Source organism: Canis lupus, chromosome 30, assembly GCF_003254725.2.
Source record: "Canis lupus dingo isolate Sandy chromosome 30, ASM325472v2, whole genome shotgun sequence".
Taxonomy (NCBI): Eukaryota; Metazoa; Chordata; class Mammalia; order Carnivora; family Canidae; genus Canis; species Canis lupus.
The window spans coordinates 21,862,968-21,880,952 of NC_064272.1; the positions used below are offsets into that span (position 1 = coordinate 21,862,968).

General features: G+C 34.3%; 1 protein-coding gene across 1 annotated transcript in view; it reads right to left on the reverse strand.

The window, feature by feature from the left end:
- MNS1 (meiosis specific nuclear structural 1) overlaps positions 1 to 17,985 on the reverse strand; it is a 33,216-nt gene that overhangs the window by 8,560 nt on the left and 6,671 nt on the right. Inside the window, exons 3-7 of the mRNA XM_035708882.2 lie at positions 15,735 to 15,862; positions 7,665 to 7,767; positions 4,955 to 5,184; positions 4,021 to 4,237; positions 3,810 to 3,917 (exon numbers count right to left, since the gene is read on the reverse strand). Of these exons, the coding sequence (XP_035564775.1) occupies positions 3,810 to 3,917; positions 4,021 to 4,237; positions 4,955 to 5,184; positions 7,665 to 7,767; positions 15,735 to 15,862 (786 nt within the window). The remainder of the gene's footprint in view (positions 1 to 3,809; positions 3,918 to 4,020; positions 4,238 to 4,954; positions 5,185 to 7,664; positions 7,768 to 15,734; positions 15,863 to 17,985) is intronic.

The window sequence follows — 17,985 nt, forward strand, 5'->3', positions numbered from 1 at the left end:
GGGTCAGGATTTTATACGTGTGTGTGTGTGTGTATATATAATATAAACCACATAATTTTACATCCCATAATGTGGTTTAAGAAATAGCTATTCAGGGCAGCCCCGGTGGCACAGCGGTTTAGCACCGCCTGCAGCTCAGGGCGTGATCCTAGAGACCCTGAATCAAGTCCCACGTCAGGCTCTCTGCATGGAGCCTGCTTCTCCCTCTGCCTGTGTCTCTGCCTCCCTCTCTCTCCCTCTCTCTCTGTGTGTGTGTGTCTCTATGAATAAATAAATAAAATCTTAAAAAAAAAAAAAGAAATAGCTATTCACTGAAGGTTTGAAATACTTTGCTATAAAAACTACTCTGAGCCTGGAAACTTTCAGAGGTATCTTGGTCTGGGTTCTCCTCTGAAAGCAGAGCCTTATACAAATATTTGTATATACATTTTTTATGAGAGGGAGATCTCAGGAAGCAGCAGTGAGCGTCAAGCAGAGAAATAAGGGACGGAAGAAAAGCCAACACATGGGTGCATCACTGAACTGGTTACTATGTGGGCAACTGTGGGTGAATCCTGCCAGGACCTTGTAAGGAATGCATGGAGCACCTTTCAGGTCTGTCCCCAAGGCTGACAGGAAGAAGCATTCATCCTTTAATCTCTGTCCCCTGTTGGCAGAGGGATGCCCCAGAGGGTGTTAACTCCCTGTCCCCACCAACACTGCCACACTTTGGAAAGCTGTCAACAGAGTCAGTGTAAGCTCTCAGGAGTGTTCCCCACAGCTGTCACTGAAATCAAAGGTGGGAATAAGAGGGTATGAGGCAGGGCATCAAAAGCTTTTCATATGATATATCCTTAGTAATTTTATTTCATCTGCTTTTTCCATTTTTGAAATCACCGTATTTTTAATGCAGAATATTGTACATTAAATTATCTTCCCATTTTAGGAGTATACAATTGAATGATCCTTTCACTATTTGTTTAAAAAGATTTATTTAACGGATGCCTGGGTGGCTCAGTGGTTGAGTGCCTGCCTTTAGCTCAGAGCGTGATCCCGGAGTCCTGGGATCGAGTCCTGCATCCGGCTCTCATCATGGAGCCTGCTTCTCCCTCTGCCTGTGTCTCTGCCTCTCACTCTCTGTGTCTGGAATAAATAAAATCTTTTTAAAAAATAAAAAAATAAAAAGATTTGCTTAGGGACGTCTGGGTGGCTCAGTGGTTGAGGGTTTGCCTGCAGCTCAGGTCATGATCCCAGAGTCCTGGGATTGAGTCTCGCATCAGGCTCCCCACAGGGAACCTGCTTTTCCCTTTGCCTATGTCTCTGTCTCTCTCTGTCTTTCATGAATAAATAAATTTAAAAAATTAAAAGATTTATTTAAGAGAAAGAGCACGTGTGCGCAGGGATGGAGGAGGGGCAAAGGGAGAGGGAGAGAGTAAGTCTTAAGCAGACTCTACACTGAGCTTCATGCCTAGTGAAGCTCCATTTCCCGACCGTGAGATCATTAGCTGACCCAAAATGAAGAGTTGGACATTCAACTGAATGCACCATCCAGGTGTTCCACTGTTCACTATTTTCTAATCTTTTTCCTTTATAGACCCTTTAGTCCTTTTTGTTTTGGTTTGCTTTTCTTCTTTAGTATGTTTTTCCAGAGTAAAATCCTTGTCCCCCAATACGAAGTAATCGGATTAATTATACTAATGTATTTTCCTTACTTTCAGGAAATTTCCACTTGTATCTTTATGATTTCCTTCCATATTATTGCCTCATACTTGAATTTGTCTTGTTTTTCTAAGTTACTGAGTTGGCTGCCTAGATAAATTTTACCAATATTTCTTGTTTAAAAATTAATTGCCTCAGAGATCAGTTTTATAAATCTGTTAAGATTTTGATATGTAGTAATCTCATCCTTTAAATTTAACCGGCAAATTTCCTCTTCAACCAATAATGATTGAAAAAAATATTTTCAGACTTTCAGTTAGAAGATGAAAATATAGTGGTGTTAAGCACCATTTCTCCTTGGTTATTCTGGTAAATTTTCTTTAGAGATTTAATAGCTTCTAAAGTTACATACTTCAATGAAATGTTTGATAGAAAGTTAAATGTTTATTCTTTAGAACCTTCATTATCAATTATACCCTTCATCTGTGATATCTGGGATTCATTTGATGTTCTACTTATCTGATGACGACCTTGCCTATCTGCTTCCCATTTGTTTATATATACCTGTTATGCCTTCATCCATCATTTTATTCTTAATTTTTTGGGTAATTTGATATTAGAGATATATCTATATATAGCTATATATATCTATATATATAAGACATATATATATCTTATATATATATAAGAAGACATGTACATACTTAACATTTTTTTATGCCGTTAATAATCCAGCCATATATTAAAAGAATTATACACCTATTCAAAGTGGGATTTATTTCAGTGAATCGAGGATGGTTCAGTATTCAAAAAATCAATGTAATCCACCAAGGTAAAGAGGAAAAAGCACATGATCTTATTCTATAAATGCAGAAAAAGCATTTGACAAAATTTAACATCCCTTCATGATAAAAACCTTCAAAAACAGGAAAAGAGAACATCTTCCACTTAATAAAGAGCATCTATCTACAAAACAAACTACAATTAACAGATATATATAGAACAAATATATATAGAAATATATAACAACATATATATAGAAAGGCTAAAGCAAATATGAAGAATTATTATATAGCTACAGTAATCAAAACTGTGTTGTATTGGTGAAGGAATAAACACATAGATCAATGGAACAAAACAGAGATCCAGGAACAGACCCATACCCATACAAATATACTCAACTGTGTTTTAGTAAATTGTAAAAGCAATTTGATGTAGGATAGAAAATCTTTCCAACAAATGATATGGTACAACTGAACATCTAAAAGCAAAAATCTTGACCTTAGTTTCTTTTTATACCCTATATAAAATATTAACTGAAAATGGATCACAGATATAAAAGTAAAAAAAATTTTAGGAAAAAAAAGATTCTTCAGGATCTAGGCAAAAACTTCTTAGAATTGATGTCAAATTACGATCTATAAAAATTGAAATTGGTAAGTTGGACCTCATAGAAACTGACAACACTTGCTTGAGAGAAACCCTGTTAAGAAGACAAAAAGATGAGCTACAGACAGATTAAGAGAAAATATCTGTAAACCTACACATCTGACAAAGGACTAGCATCTAGAATACATAAAGAACTATCAAAACTCTACAATAAATGTACAACCAAATTAGAAATTGGCAAGTCATCTTGAGATGAAGTTTTTTTATATTCTTCAACACTATATCCTGTGGTTTTCTGACTATTCTATACACTAATGAGAAGGAAAACTGTAATCTTCAACTATAATTATGGATTTGTCTTTTTCTCCTTTCAGTTTTACCTCATGCATTTTAATCTTTGTTTAGATTCATCCACCTTTAGGGCTGTTATATTCTCTACATGAATTTACCTTATTAGCATGTTGATTTCACCCTAACTTGCTTTTGATTAGTGTTTAGTATATCTCTCTCCATCCTTTTGTTTTTAAACTATACGTCTTCATACTTAAATTGTGTTTCTTATAGATAACACAATTGAATCACACTTTTTATGCAGTTTGTGAACTGCTGCCCAAGTCTAGCTTTTTTATCCAGCCTGAAATTTTTTAATTGTAATGTTTATGTTATTTACACATAATGTAATTACCAATATGGCTGGGTTTAGATCTATCATTTTTCTACTGCTTCATCTGAAAATGATAATCTTCTCTATGTTAATAATCCTTTCCATATCCAAAACTTACTTTTAGTTTCATCTTATGCATTTCAGCTTGTTCTTCCTGGTATAATTCTTGTCGCACTTGTTCCAAATCTTCACGTTGCCGCAGCATTTCTTCCAATTTCTGAGTCAGCTAATAAATTTTTACAGAAACACACAAACATTAATGAGAAGCAAATTCTATTAATAAGTATTTCAGAATTTCTCCAATGTTAAAGAACTAATTATTTTAATACCATATTCTGAAGCTGTAGCCTTTTTTCCTCATTTTCTTGAACTTTTGCCATCCGATCTTCTTCTCTTTGTTGCTGCATATTGGCAAATTCTATGATTTTTCTGTTTTCTTCTTCCATCTCCTCACGCTTCTTCTTTCTCCACAGAGCCTGCTCTTTCTGAAATTCTTCTATATACCTTCGAGTTACATTCATTTTTTCTAACTTTTGTTGTCTTTCCCTAAAAAGCAATAATAGTGCAGTTTTAAAGTAACAAATAATATTGAAAAATGTATCATTTCCTTCAATTGACAATAATATGGGAAAACCAACTTTTCTTATTTATTTGAGAGAGAGAAAGAGAATGAGAGAGTACAAGCAGGGGGAGGGAGAGAGGGAGGAGAATCTCAAGCAGACTCCCCACTGAGCACGGAACCTGACATGGGGCTTGATCTCATAACCCTTAGGTCATGACCTGATGGAAATCGCACTTCACAGCTTTTCTACTTATAGTTTATTCATTCATTCATATCACAAACATTTTGAGTATATACTATGTGCCACCCAATATGACAGGTATGAATCTTGTAAGTAAAATACTACTTCTAACTTTTCTCTAACCTATTAGTGGAGTTTTATGCATCTCGCTTTAGAAAGGCCAACAACCTGTTTACATTACACTCAGCTGTCTAGCAAAGAAATGATCAGAAGTCCTCTGACATGATACGAGCATATTTAAGAAAAACAAAGGTTTAATCATTGTTACTTAGTAAGCATTTGTTATAATTATCATGCTTACGAAGATAAACAGGAGTTGATCTCAGTTCATGTAACTGTAACATTTACTGAGGACTTACTATGTATTAGGCACTGTTTAGTTGCTTTACATCTTCACAACAAGCCTAAGATAAATCAAATCTCAATGTTTAGGCATATAAAGAAGCTGGGATAAACTTACAATTGATCTTCTTCATAGATTTTCCTAACAATTTCATCAATCATGAGTTTCTCTTTTAATAACTGCTCATACGCTTCCTGCTTTTTCTTCTCTTGTTCTTCAAGTTGTTTCTCTAAGTCCAGATAATACTGTGCTTTTACTTTATTTCGTTTGTCCTCCGCAGCACTCTCTTCCTTTATTACTCTCTCGTGTTCCTCCATCATGGTTTTGGCTATTTCAGCATCACGCTTCTGTTATTAGGATAAAATTCATCTTTCCATTTTCAAATATTCAAAAGAATATCATTTTCAGATGAAGCAGTAGAAAAATGATAGATCTAAACCCAGCCATATTGGTAATTACATTTGAAATGAGCACAGTATCATAGAATATTTCAAAACAGACAAAATGGAACATTATAAAGCCTATTGCATAAAATATTTTCATCCGTCAAGGTTAAAAGCTAAGGAAAGTTACTGTCACCTGAAGGGTTTAAATGATGAGTCAAACCCTAAAGAGGCCTTCCCATTCCTTCAAGTAGGTCTGAAGGAAATACAGGATAACTGATAACTCCACATTTGAAAAACAGCAAATAAAATTAGAAAGACTTTATTAACACTGTGCTTAAAAAGCAATAGTTATCTTTTTCTCTTATTTAAAAGTTGATAGAGGCAATTTTTAGCTCCATTGTGTATCAGCTACCATTTACATCAAGGATGGTACTCTTTTTGAGACAGGTCTACTATTAAACAGCTCTGAACCACTCTTAATGTTTCTCCCAGTCTAAACTTTCTTGCCATTGGCCTTTGAAGTCTCTCATTTCTCATTTATTAAATGTCCTTTATAATCTTTAAAGAGTCATATATACCACTGTGCCTGTTTTTTGTAGCTTTTAATTCATTCATTCAAGACCATTCCCTCTGAGTTAGAGAAATCTTGCTTCTTAATTAGGTTAAACCTCTTATTTGTTTTGAGCATTTTGAAATCACTTAGAAAAATAATTTGTCAATTAAATATATTGAGGCCATTTTTATTACTCTTTGCCATTATGATGGCACAATCTAAATGCTAGAATGGTTAATGGCGTCAAATAGGCAAGAAGAAACAGATTAAAATATGAATGCTGAATGCCATTCCTGATCTAATTGATGCCTTTACCATATACACTATTAATATAACTTGACCAACTCTTTCTCTGCTTCTATTTTCTTACCACATGCTGTATTAGGTTCTTTTAAAAAATGTGAAATGACAAAAATATTTATGTTTTTGTTTTCACATTGCCATACACTTATAGAAATACAACATTCTCATTTCACAGATAAGGCTAGCTCAGAGAGACAGAGCCCAAACTGGTACCTAGATATCTCAACACCTAGTGAAGTCCCAGGACTATTTAAGTTTAATTTTTGTGGACCAATTTTATTTAGAAAATAGCGGCAATTCTTTCAGGAATCAGATTAAAATGTACAACTGCTTTGAGAAACCTCAATTATCAGGATAAAACTATAAGCTACTAGTCAAAAAGTATACTGTTTATGTTCTACTTTATCTCTGCAAAGGTAGAAAAGAACTACATGGCTCTGGAAACCAAATCTCCTGTGCTCTCCTGTAACCTGCCACACCAAAGGTGATCTCAGTCACCAGCATGCTGTATGACCCTCATACTAACACACATGCACAGACACATCACTATGGCCAGCATCTCAGCATCTCGTCATAGTAGATGCCCATATTGCACTGCACTGGTTAAGTATTTTGATATTACTCCTCTAATTGTGTGTGTGTGTGTGAACATATGTGTGTGTTGATATATACACATAGGTTGATATACAGATACAGGTTTTAAAAAATAAAAATGGTTTGTGATATGTATTACTCTCCAACTTGATTTGTTTGCAGCTTGCTTTTTTATTTTTAACGTATAATATATTCAGGCCAACTTTAAAAGTCAGAATATTAACCTCTGCCTCCTCTCTTTAATAGCTGTACAACATCTTTGAAAGGGATCTAGGAGAGAGGAAATGCTACCACCAAAATGTTCTACATAATAATAGAGAACTATGAGAAGAGAACTTACAAGACCATGTAATATTGCAATCAGACCTTTTCATCTACATCTAGCCTTTCTGTGGGACCATGAAAGCCCACGTGATGGTGTCACCCTGCTTCTAAGTGTTAACCCAATAAACCCTATTCTACATTTACCATATAACACCACTGGTGAGTGTGTCTGGAACTCCTTTGCTCAAGAGTAATTCTTGCCCTGAACTTGGCAGTATATTAGAAGTTAGAAAAGGGGATAAAAATAGAGAGAAATAGAAGAAGAGATAGCTACTTATAAAACAGGAAAGTTTTCCCACCTAAAAGTATAAAACACTTTAATTTTTAAAACATTTACAAGTACAAAATGTTATTACATTGATTTGTCAAAGAATAATCAGAGAACACAAGAAATGCTCAGACTTACTGAGTATAGCTATTCATTCTAAACAGCAACCTCATTCTTTGTGGCTCTGAAAGACTCTAACATGAAATTAGACAAGGCTCACTATTAAATAATATAGGAGTTCCTGTACCTTAAGTATCTGAGAATTAAAAAGTATTTAAGAAAACTAGCAGTGTAAATTCTTTATAGTATGCAACAATTTTGAAAAACTTGGTCTATTTTTGGTTTTCTAAATGAAGGTAAGTAAAAATATAGAAAACATAATGACAGAAACATGATTACCATTTGCTCGTATTTAATGGCATCCTTCTCTGCAATCTGAGCTGCCCTTTCTTTATTCATATAAGCTGCTTTTAATTTCTTCTCCAATTCTCTGAGCTCAATACTGTTTAAAAAAAAAAGACAGAAATTTAAAATTGAGGACCATATTTCTTTTACTATTTTAAAAGTCTGTATTTAAAATAAAAAACTTTTCTAAATGTGTAAAAGATATTTATATTATTAAATACCTTGAAAACAATATCCTTTCCTCCCTTCACCCAAAGAAAAATCAGAATGCATATGAAATGAGACATTGTAATTAATTCTCCAGACAAAACAACTCTTTTATTTTCAATAATCATCACTATAAAATCTTTTTTTTGCCACTGTGTGACTGAGAGAAGATGCTTTATCAATACTAGTTAAAATTTCTGTCTAGCTACTACTAATGCTATCGAGCTAAAAAGAATGATAGTGGAACGGTTTAGGGCAAATTACTTAAATTTTGTACCTCAGTTTTGTTATCTGTAGAAGGGGTAGCTATGGGAATTAGTTGATGTATTTAAAAAGCTTAGAAAAGTACCTGTAACACAGTAAACACTCTATAAATGGTAACTATTTTTTGATGATGATGATGATGGAGTGTAACTCCAGTAACTATAAAAAATATAAGTTATCCTTCATAGGTAACTGGGCTTGTTTACTGATCTGTTAAAAATGAAGACTGCCCCAGAAAATCTCTGAGCTACTTTTGAATCTACCCTTTCCCTAACTATAGTGGAAAACAATATGCTATACACAACTTTTCATTTTAATGTGCCAGACATAATTCTGAATATAAGAATTCTGAGCTGGAAGGGTCTTTAGATGTTACTTAGATGCACATCTTAATTCATTAAAAAAAAAGATTCAGGGGCAGCCCCAGTGGGGCAGCCCCAGTGGCGCAGCGGTTTGGCGCCACCTGCAGCCTGGGGTGTGATCCTGGAGACCCGGGATCGAGTCCCACATCAGGCTCCCTGCATGGAGCCTGCTTTTCCCTCTGCCTCTCTCTCTCTCTGTCTCTATGAATAAATAAATAAAATCTTAAAAAAAAAAAAAAGATTCAGGGGATCCCTGGGTGGCTCAGTGGTTTAGCGCCTGCCTTTGGCCCAGGGCACGATCCTGGAGTCCCGGGATCGAGTCCTACATCAGGCTCCCAGCATGGAACCTGCTTCTCCCTCCTCCTGTGTCTCTGCCTCTCTCTCTCTCTCTCTCTCTCTCTCTCTCTCTCTCTCTCTCATAAATAAATAAATAAATCTTAAAAAAAAAAAAAAGATTCATTTATTTTAGAGAGGTGGGGAGTAGCAGAGGGAGAGGAAGAGAGAGTCTGAAGCTGACTCTGCTGAGCCTGAGCCTGAGGCAGGGCTCTATCTCATGATCCTGAGATCGTGGCCTGAGCTGAAACCAAGAGTTGGAAGCTTAACTGACTGTGCCACCCAGGTGCCCCCAACACACCTTAATTCTTACTAGAACACAGGCACTCACCCAACAACTTACAAGTACCCTATACCTTCAAAGACACAGTCATCATGACTAAGGGAAGAGAGAGGTATTGGTGTTGTGATGTGTTCTTCTTGCCCTTACTATTGTAGGTGTCAGTATGTATGACACCATACTGCTTTCTTTCGGAGCACCTGGATAGCTCATTGGTTGAGCATCTGCCTTCAGCTCAGGTCGTGATCCCAGGGTCCTGGGATTGAGTCCCACATCAGGCTCTCTGCAGGGAAGCCTGCTTCTCCCCCTGCCTATGTCTCTGCCTCTCTCTGTGTGTCTCTCATGAATAAATGAAATCCTTTAAAAAAAAAAGATTGCTTTCTTTCATAAAAATAATAATATAAATGAGGATTAAGTTTCCAGGTTACTCTATATATTTAACTCTAAGAGGGCCCTTGTATATTTACAAGGGTTTTTGTTGGAGTTAGGTATTAATATTTGTAAACCAATGTATGAACCCAATCACAATTTATATTACCTCTCCAAAACAAAGTGCATCAAATTTAAAAAACTAACATGCAAATAAATGACCTTCACTTGAAGAAAAAATACACTCACATTTCTGTTGGATATATACCTGGGGAGTGAAATCTGAGTCACAGGGTAAGGCTGTGTTCAAATGTAGTAGAAAATGCCAGCTTTCCAATGCTTTGTACAGATCTACACTCATAGTGCTTAAGCACTATGCTATACATCCCAGCCACACTTTCCAGTCTCATCATTCTTTTTTGTTTTATCACTCTTGTGAGTGTGTAATATATCATTGGGGTTTTAATTTGTTTCCCTATTATTAAAATGAAACAGACCTTTCATGTTTGAGCCATTTCTGTATCTTCTTTGAAGTTTTTGTTCAATTTTTGCCCTGTTTTAGACTAAATTGTCTACTTCTTATTGTCGCATAAAAGTTCTTTATATATTCTTAACACAAGTCTCTTGTTGCTTATATAAATTGCAAATATTTCATTCCATTCTATACTTACTCTCACAGTGGTTTCTTTAGATGAAGAGAAGTATTCTAATTCATCAATCTTTTTCTTCATTGTCAATGACTTCTGTGTCATGTTTTAAGAAATGTTGCCTACTGCACAGACATAAAGGTATTTTCTTTTATTAGTCTCTCAAAACTTTGTTTTGCCACTGACTTTTAGACTATAATCATTCAAGAATTGATATCTGTGTGTACCGTGAGGTAAAAATCAAGTTCATTTTTGTATATATGGCTATTGAATTGATCCAGTACTATTTTATAAAAATGTCCATTTCTGAATGCTGTGCAGTACCAGGGCAGTGACAATGTTCTGCAGTGTCACAAGGTTTAAGTGTACATCTATGCATAGATCTGTTTTTGAATATATTCCACCCTTCCTCAACTGGGGTCCCATAAGGGAATTAAATCCTGCAGAAGACTGAGTAGCTACATTTTAATTTTCTCATAGATGGTATATAGTTGGTATTGTTTTAGATCCACAGGAGGTTAATTAATTCATTACAGATAAAGGATACCTTGGACCATTAGGGTTTAAATTTTCTGGTTGAGAAGATCTGCTCCATTCTATCCCATCAATCCATTTGTTTATGCTGTGCTAAAACCACACTATCTAAATTATTGTAGCTTTATAATAATTTTTCATATCCTAGAGAATAAATCACCAATTTTGGGCTTCTTAAAGATCATCTTAGCCATTCTTGGTACTTTGCATTTCCATATACATTTTAGAATCAGCTTGTCAAATGTCACAATAAACAATACTGGCAGAGATTCTGATTAGGATTATACTGAAAGTAATTGTTATAATAATTATTATTATACTGAGAATATTGATTATTCTCAACTTGGAGAATATTGGTATGTTTACAATACTGGGTCTTCAATAAACATGGTATATCCTTCCAATTAGGTTTTTAAAAACTCTATTGGTAATGGTTTATTTTTGTTTTCTTTCAGTGTTGAGGTTTTATATCTATTTCATTAGGTATTTATTTTTTATGCTCTTTTTAAAAAAATTTATGCTCTTATACAAATTATTCTTAAAATTTCATTCTCTAATTGTTGCTAATTCACAGAAAACACCTAATATTGTATATTGACTTCACATCCAACAACACTGCTGAACTTATAATTCATACATAGATTCTTTTTGATTTTCTTTCTTTTTTTTTTTTTTTTATTTATGATAGTCACAGAGAGAGAGAGGCGCAGAGACACAGGCAGAGGGAGAAGCAGGCTCCATGCACTGGGAGCCCAATGTGGGATTCGATCCCGGATCTCTAGGATCGTGCCCTGGGCCAAAGGCAGGCGCCAAACCGCTGCGCCACCCAGGGATCCCTCTTTTTGATTTTCTACATACACAATCATATCATCTGGGAATAATGAAAGTTTTATTTCTATACTGCCAATCCTAACACCTTTCATTTACTTTTCTTGACTTATTGCACTGGCTAGTATGTCCAATACAATGGTTAATAGAAGGTATTATAGCAAGCATCCCTGTCTTTCTAGTAGAGGTAAAGTGTTTAATGTTTGCCATTAAGTATGATGTTACTATAAAGTCCATTTTATCCCTAATTTGCTAATCCTTTCTAATCTTAGAGTAATGCTGATTTAAATCAATTGGCTTTTTCTGCTCATACAATTTTTCATTATATTTTATTAATGGAATGAATTACACTTATTGATTTTCTAGCTAAGTCACTTTGTATTCCTAGAATAAGTTAAAATAGTCAGATATATCTTTCTCACATGCCACTGGATTTGATATTGATTAATTTCAGATTACAGTAGCTAAATTCGAGAGAAAAACTCATCTACATTTTTTTTTTTAATCCTATTAAGGTACTGATCGGGAAGTGTTCCCTCTTGTCTCACTCTGCAAAACTATACGAGACTGTGCTATTATTTGAATGTTTGGTAAAATTCACCAAACGCCTAGCCATGTAGGTTTGTGAACAAAGTTAATTACAGATATCTTTAAAAGTTATAGAAACACTTACATTTCTGTTTCTACTTGTGCCCATCAGTTTGGTAAATTTTTTATGAATTTATCTAAATTTTCAAATTTATTTCTATCAAATTGTTCACAATATCTTATGATCTAGCAAATATTTGTATGATCTATAGTGATATGCTATCATCCATTCCTAAAATTGGTTATTTGTGCATTCTTTTACATTTATCAATTTTATCAATTTTATTAGCTTCTTTAAAGGCACAATTTTATAGAAAAAAATAAAAATAAAAAATAAAGGCACAATTTTTGGCTTTGATTCTACTTTATGCTTATATTCTAATGTATTTGTTTCTGCTCTTATTGTTCTTCTACATCCTCTTTGTAATCATTCCAGATTGAAATTTGCTGATCATTTTCTAATAATTCCAGCTGGAACCTTCATTTCTAATAGTTATTCTGATTATGAATTACTCTTGAATAAAAGCTCTAGCTAAACCCCATGTTTGGGGTTTTTTAGTTCTATAATATTTTTATTGTGGTAAAATACAATAAAACAAAAATTTGCCATTTTTAACTATCTTAAGTGCACAGTTTTGTGGTGTTGATTACATTCACAATGTTCTACAACCATCTACCATTATTTCCAAAAATTTTGCATCACTCTAAACAGAAACAGTGTACTTGTTTAAGCTTGTTTAACTCCCCATCCCTCCCTTTCCCTAGCCCCTGGTAACCTCTGACTACTTTTTGTCTCTATAAATTTACCTGTACTAGTTATTTCACATAAGTGGAATTATACAGTATTGATCCTCTTGTGTCTGGCTTATTTCACTTAACATATTCCTCTCAAGGTTCAGCCATATTGTAGCATGTATCAGAACTACATTCCTTTTCATAACTGAATGTTATTCTACTGCATATATAAACCAGAGTTTATCTACTCATCTGTTGATGGACATTGGATTGTTTCCACTTTCTGGTTATTGTGAATAATGATTAATGCTGCATTAAACATTAGTGTACAAATATCTGATTAAGGTTCAGTTTCCAATCTTTGTGGGTATCTATTTAGGGGTGGAATTACTAGTTTTGACACTGATGAAAAGCAGCATACTCTATTTGAAAACGAACCCAACTAGGACAGGCCTGGTGGCTCAGCGGTTTAGCGCCGCCTTCAGCCCAGGATGTGATCCGGGAGACCAGGGATCGAGTCCCACATCAGGATCCCTGCATGGAGCCTGCTTCTCTCTCTCTCTCTCATGAATAAATAAGTAAATAAAATCTTTAAAAAAAAAAAAAGAAAGAAAGAAAGAAAAGAAAACGTACCCAACTGAATGATTTTTGCCTTAAGTTTGAAGAACATTTTCACAAAGTATAGAATTCTAGATGGGCCATTATTTTCTTTCAGCCCTTTAAATCCACGGTCTTCTAATTTTCACTACTGGCTTTCAAAATCTAGTCCTACTTCTTATTGCTGCTCTTTGAAGGTAAGTTTTTTGTGGGGCTGCTTTTGTGATTTTCATGGTTTTCTTTATTGCTGGATTTCAAAACTTTGACTAGGATAAGTATAGGCATAGTTTTCATCATGTGTTGTGTTTTAACCTGTGGCTTTATATTTTTTACCATTTTTGGAAATTCTTGACAGTTATCTCTTCAAATACTGCTTCTGCATCATCCTCTTTTATTTCTATTACCAGAACTAAAGTTATACATCTGTTTGAACCTTTCATCATGGCCATTATCTCTTATAAGTTTTCTTTCTTATTTTTCTACCCTTTTGTCTCTCTGTGCTGTATTCTGGATATATTCCACATTATTTCTTCATCTGTTTCTATCTAATAAAATCAAATTGAACTGTGTATTAGTGAAGTAAAGCAGACACTAAAATAACCAAATCTTGAGCATAAGACTTGTAAAATGATGTTGAACACCTTGCGATTCACTTATTGGCTAAGCTCTGCTTCAGTTCTTAATTCTCAGCCATACTTTTAGAATCAGCAGAACCTCCAGGAGAAATGTAGCTACCAATGCCAACTCACCATTCTGGTTTCCTTCCTCTTCCAGATCTCACTTTTATACTTTTTCCAGATACTCTGTTCTCAGAGACAGCATTTATTTGAATCACCTTGTCTATTTAATTTTTAGATCAGTGAATTAGACAAATACATGATGAAATATTTATTTCATCTTCAGATAACATAAACCCATGAGGGATAGCTAACAATGATCGGAGAATTAATATTCAAAAAGACAGTTTGCAACTAGAACAATATGAAGACATTAGTGGCAATTTTAAATCTTTAGGCATTAGTAATCTCTTAAAGAATTTGGTAAAAGTTGTAGACCCAGAAAAATACAATGGGTACATTTGTCAAACATAATTTAATGAAGCTCAAAATCCTTGAAGCTAACCCAGGGGTCATATAATATCCTACAGAAGTCTGGCTCAGTTAAGATAATATGTATCAACTATCAAAGTAAATTGCTACTATATTCAACTATATAACTATAGGATGGGCATTTAGTGAGCCCTAAGTTTTAATCAACAGTGTGACATGGCTGTTCCTAAAAAGCAAATCCATCTTCGGTAACATGAAGAAACATATATATTTTTTTTTTAAGAAACATATTTTAGAACAATGTGGTTAACAGTCCCACTACTAGGGATAATAAGCAGTACCCTGGAGCATTATACATAATTATGAAGCCATTATTTTATTAAGGAACAATAATTATGTAAATTACATCTACAGAAGAAAACCAGGATGGTGAAGAAGCTTGAAACCTTATTATATAGGCAACAAATGAAGGATATGTAACTTACAGAAGAAAACATCTAGGGGATTCAGAAATATGAACAGATATCCTAAATAAGAACTAAATATGTTTTTCATCAGATACCAGAAGTGAGATAAATGCATGAAAGTCATAGGGAAATTAATTATGAAACAATAGGGAAAAAAAAGATTATTCAAAGTTAGGACTAAATGAAAAAAGAAGTTCCTATCCCAATCACTAGAGAGCTAGAGCTATAGCTGACCAGCCACTTTCCAGAAATGCTGTAAGAAATTTATGTCCGGGTAGAAAATTTAATTATGTATTACCTAAGGTCTTACTTCAGAGTAGGATTCATGAGTCTATTTTTTCTAAAGATTTTATTTATTTACTTATTTGAAAGAAAGCACACAAGCGTGGAGGAGGGGAACAGAGGGATAAACAGACTCCCCGATGAGCAGGGAGCCCAACACACGGCTCAATCCCAGGTCTCAGAGACTCAGATCATGACCTGAGCCAAAGTCAGACACTTAAGACGACTGAGCCACACAGGTGCCCCTCATGAGTCTTCTTTTTTTTTTTTTTTAGGTCATTTAAAAAAACTATGTTTAGAGGAAAGAGAAAAAATTGCTATTTATTTTCACCTTAAACACTTTACTTCTTTGAATATAACTTCTTTTCTCAAATGAATAAATATAGCATTTAAAGCAATAAATGTTTCCAGACAAAATATTAACTAAGTGCAATGATAGAAAGAAGTAAATTTCACTCTTAGGTGCTAAGCATTACATAAAAGCAAAGACAAAGTAAGTGAAACTTATAAAAACCAAGATACCTGTTTTCTCTTACTTGTTGCCTCATCTTTTCATCCTTTAGACTTTCATGTTTTAGTTTTGCCAATTCCATAGCCAACTTCTCTTCTTGTTCAAGCTGGAGTTCCCTCAATCTTTTGTTTTCTTCTGCCTGAATTTTTTTTAAGAAGTAACTTTAGTTATTTGTCCTCTAGAATCAGATTTTTCTTTCATCAAGGCTTGAGAGCAACAAACACTTGTATTTTATTTTTAAATACAAAATACTATATCAATAAGTACTTTCCTGATATATTACCATGGAAAATTTCAAACATCATCAATAGTAAGAAGAAGATTAAAGTATACCTTCAGGCAGTCATCACTTTCAATAACTATCAATATTTTACCAATCTTCTTTCTCTATTCTTCCACTCCAATTTCATTTTTTTCTTTGTTCTTTTTTTGCTAGACTATTTTAAAATATATCCTAGATATGTCATTACTATATAAATAATTCAGTATTAATCCCTAACTGATAAGAATTTCATCTTATGTAACAACCATGCCATTAGCATGTCTAAATAAGAGTAATTCCTTAGTAAGGAATAATACCTTGTCCATTCTCAGGCTTTCCCAATTGTCTCAAAGATACTTTTTGTTTGCTTTTTCAATCAAAATCCAAATAAGGTCCATATGTTGCATTTAGTTATTATTTCTCTTAAGTCTCTTTCATTCTGTAACAGTTATCCCATATATATACTTTTTTTCCCCAAGCCACTGATTTGTTGTAGAAATTAGAATATGTGGCCCACAGAATGTCCCACGTTCTGAATTTGACTGTTTCCCCAGGATAGCATTCAACTTGTTTCTCTTTTGTATCTGCTATAAAATGGTAGAACTATCTAGAGGCTTGACTAACTTCTGTATTTGGAAAGAATAAGCACATGAGAAGATGTTCAATAACATTAGCCATCAGGAAATGCAAATTAAAATTACAATGATCACTACAAACCTATTAGGATGGCTTAAATAAAAAATAGTGGCAAAAGCAAATGTTGGTGAGAAACTTGCATTACTCACATATTGCTAGGTGGGAATGTAAAATGGCAGAGCCACTCTGGAAAACAGTAGCTTGTTATAAAGCTAACATGTAATTACTATATGACTCAATTACAGCCCTCTTAATGCATTTAGCCCAGAGAAATGAAAACTTACGTTTATTTAAAAACCTATACCCAAATGTTTACAGGAGATTTATTCAAGATAGCCAATACTGGAAATAAACAGACATACTTCAATGGGTGAATAGGCAGATAAATTGTGCTACATCCATACCATGGAATACTACTCAGTGGCTAAAGGGAATGAAGTACTGACACTAGCAACAACCTGGATTACTTTCTAGGAATTGAGCTGAGTGAAACAATCCAATCCCAGAAGATTACATACTGTTTGATCCCATGTATATAATGTTCTTGGAACACGTTATTTATTTTAAAATTGAGCTTTAATTCACATAGCATAAAATTCACCCTTCACAATTCACAACTTCACAATTCACCCTTCACAATTCACTGAATTTTTAGTACATTCACAGTGTTATGCAACAACCATCACCATCTAGTTTCAAGACTTTTTTTTTAACAGACTATTTTTTACAGCAGTTTTGGGTTCACAGCAAAACTGAGCAGAAATAACAGAGTTCCCACTGCCCACACACATGCACTGCTCTACCTCATTATCAATATCCCCCACCAAGTGGTATATTTGTTACAATCGATTAACCTTCCGTTCAGCCTGAATTTAGGTGAGTAAGATTCCTCCCCTTGGAACTGACAGGTCTTGGCACACCCTCAGCAACAGAAACATATATAGAATAAATCAGACTGTTTAGACAATCACAAAGGTTCAAGAGACGACCAAGAACTAATCAATGGTGAATGAGAAGTTTCATCACCTCTCCAAGGCCACTTCTTCTAGACTGAAAGGAGTAGCTGTTTTGCCTAATTCAGGGCAACAGCCAAACAATATGAAGAAACAGAGAACTATGTTCCAGATGAGAGAATAAGACAGAATATCATAAAAATACCTTAATGATACAGAGATAAATAATCTACCGAAAAAAGAATTCAAAGTAATAGACATAAAAGATGCTCACTGAACTCAGGACACAGTGGGAACTTTAACAAAGAGATATAAAATATAAGAAAGTACAAAACAGAAATCAGACCTGAAGAATATAATAACTGAACTGAAAATTACACTGGGGGATTGATTCTACAGCAGACTGGATAA